Raw genomic sequence first — 2,659 nt, forward strand, 5'->3', positions numbered from 1 at the left:
GTGCAGGTTTTTTTATTGGCAGCTAACTTCAAACACAGTGATAGGATCAACACATGAACAAGGATTTTTTAGCCAGGTTTAATGTGAATGCAGACCTTAGAAATCACAGGTACTCACCATTTTGCAGCGTCTTCTATTGTCTTTTGTCCAGTAGCAACCAAAGCTTTTTGCCTAGAAAAAAACACAGAGTTGATCCCTCAGAATAACAGCAAGAAAACTAGAGAGTAAAAGCATTTAGTGACTGTGGTCACCAAGGCTATTTTCCAGCACAGATAGAACCTTTAACCTCCCCACAGGATACCTTCGGTGTGTTCTAGAGGTGTTTTCTCACAGACTAGATGGATTTCCTTAGGGTTAGGTAAACCATCCATCCATGCACTGTATGAGCAGAGTTTTTTTGGTTCATAGGAAAAACGTTCTGATTCAAGATTCACATTTCCTTTTCTCACCAGAGCTTTCAAATTGTCAGCTATGTGCTTCATGTGAACCAGTCTTTGTGGTTAAATGCTAGGTGATAGGTGAAGGATTCCAGTGTTTAAGTAGCACCTGCACCCATGAACCACATTTCCAGGCCTGTAACCTACCTACAAACTTCTCAGAAGAGACATGAAGGGAAACTAGAGACAGTGGACATGGGAAAAAACTACTCAATTGCTTGACATCTGCTCATCTCTTTCCTTCTCTCTTGAGGCCATCCTTTCTGGCCACTGAGGACATTGAATCATTTAGTCTCCTCACATTTTTTCCTTCATCCATCCCCATGGCACCCAAGCATAAATCAGCAGTGCAATGGGTGCATTAAGCAGCAGGACTCGGGTTCAACTTTGATGCTTCCTCCTGGTCTTCTATCTTCTCTTTGGAGTGAAAACTACACATGGGTTTGTTAAAAACATTGATGTTCAACCATGCCTGGCTCTTTAGTGAGGGCTTAGCATGGATAAGGGCTAATGTTAGTTTTTCCACTCAAACCTTCTACCTTTCTTCTCTATAAAGTGAATCAATGGCCCGATCAATGCACCGCTATGAGGTAGCTGGTCTAAACTAGCCTGTGTCCTCTGTGACTGAATACTGGATATTTTCTTTCTGTGTCTCTGCTGACTCTTCCTTCTCCATCACATCAAACAGGAACACCCCATGTTTTTGTTGTGCTCCTCATGCCCTTCCCACTGTATCCTGTAGAAGTGTCAGTGCCTGCCACCACTTGGCTGATGATGTCAGGTTTTCTTAACCACTCATTGCACCTCAAAGTGAGTGTTTTACCACTCTATGCCATGCTGCTCCTCCCACTAGGAGACAGGCTCTGTGCAAACAGCCCTGAAGACAAATGGAGCTTGGTTTTAGCTTTTTTTATCATGGAGTCTTCAAAATCATAAATGTAATAAGACAAGTAATGGTGAATGTAACAAGACAAGAAACCTGAGGCCATGGACTGTTGTGCTGCTCAGTGCTATCTTCTTGCTCTCTTGTGCTTCTCTCTGTGCCTGTTCTCACCTTTTGTCTCATCATATATGTTGGCTGTAGGATGATTTCCAGCAGGGTTTTTAGAGCCTTTAGCACCAGGAGTGCATTAGGCTGTGACTGGGCATCCTACGCTGCCAAGAAGAGCAGTGAAGTCTGAAAGATAATGTGTAGAATAAATTCTGTATATATGAGTTTCTCTCAGACAGAGAGTAGGAATAAACTATTGAAAATAGATCAAAAATAAATTTACAGCAAGAATAAACTGGCTCTTCCCTAAACCAGAAAACCCTGACATGGTTCTATCCTGTGTAAGCACCAGGGAAGGCCAAATTTGTTGATCTTACGCTTGATTTGATCCTCACATATTTGAGGTTTTTTCTTCGGGGAAATGTTGCTTTGGCCTGTTGGTTCTGTCCTGGGAAGCTCAAAGTCATCTCAGTAATAGCTCAAAGTGTTTCAAAGGGGATTTGTAAAATATCACACACAGGACAAAAAATTCAAGAACCAACCATTGCTGTGGGATGACCAAACTTCTAGCATTACTAGAGAAATGATGAGCCAGGTTTTCAGCCCACAGCTAAAATTCCACTGTGCATAACCTGGAACAAGGGACCCACAGTTTCATTGTAAGCTGTGCCCATCGTGTCTGATGTTGATTGCTAACACAGCTGTTCCTAAAAGAGCAACACAGAACTTACAAATGGAGCCTTCTCAACTTGCTTCATTTAAACAAATATTTAAATAATATTTGTTTTTTGAACAGTTTGAACCAAAATGTCCATTCTTGCCCTTTAGAAGTTGGAAAATCTTCCCCAAAACTTGCCTGCCCAACCAGAGAGATGTTTGGGGGAGGAGTGACCACCACATTTCTCTTTTATTATCTTGGTTACCTGACACCAGTTAATGTCTTATCCATGGGACTTGCCAAGAATAGACCCTCGTTTTTACTATTGCATTTTCCATGGTACGACATGGTTTTGGAACAAGATCCCTATTCACAGAATCATAGAATCATAGAATTTAAGGGTTGGATTGGACCTTTTACATCATCTAGTCTCAACCCCCTGCCATGGGCAGGGACACCTCCTGCTAGATCAGGTTGCTCAAGGCAAGAAAAATTGACAGACTTATGTGGCATCTTGTGAAGGAAAGTTTAATGTTTTAAAACTGTTTCCATCATCAGAGATCCAAATGACAT

The 2,659-nt window shown here is 41.7% G+C and overlaps 1 protein-coding gene across 1 annotated transcript in view; it reads right to left on the reverse strand.

The window, feature by feature from the left end:
• Positions 1-2,659, reverse strand: part of UBASH3A (ubiquitin associated and SH3 domain containing A) — a 16,974-nt gene that overhangs the window by 13,736 nt on the left and 579 nt on the right. The window contains exon 2 of the mRNA XM_009071409.1: positions 118-171. Within this exon, the coding sequence (XP_009069657.1) occupies positions 118-171 (54 nt within the window). The remainder of the gene's footprint in view (positions 1-117; positions 172-2,659) is intronic.

This window comes from Acanthisitta chloris, unplaced genomic scaffold (assembly GCF_000695815.1).
Source record: "Acanthisitta chloris isolate BGI_N310 unplaced genomic scaffold, ASM69581v1 scaffold17563, whole genome shotgun sequence".
NCBI classification, from domain to species: Eukaryota; Metazoa; Chordata; class Aves; order Passeriformes; family Acanthisittidae; genus Acanthisitta; species Acanthisitta chloris.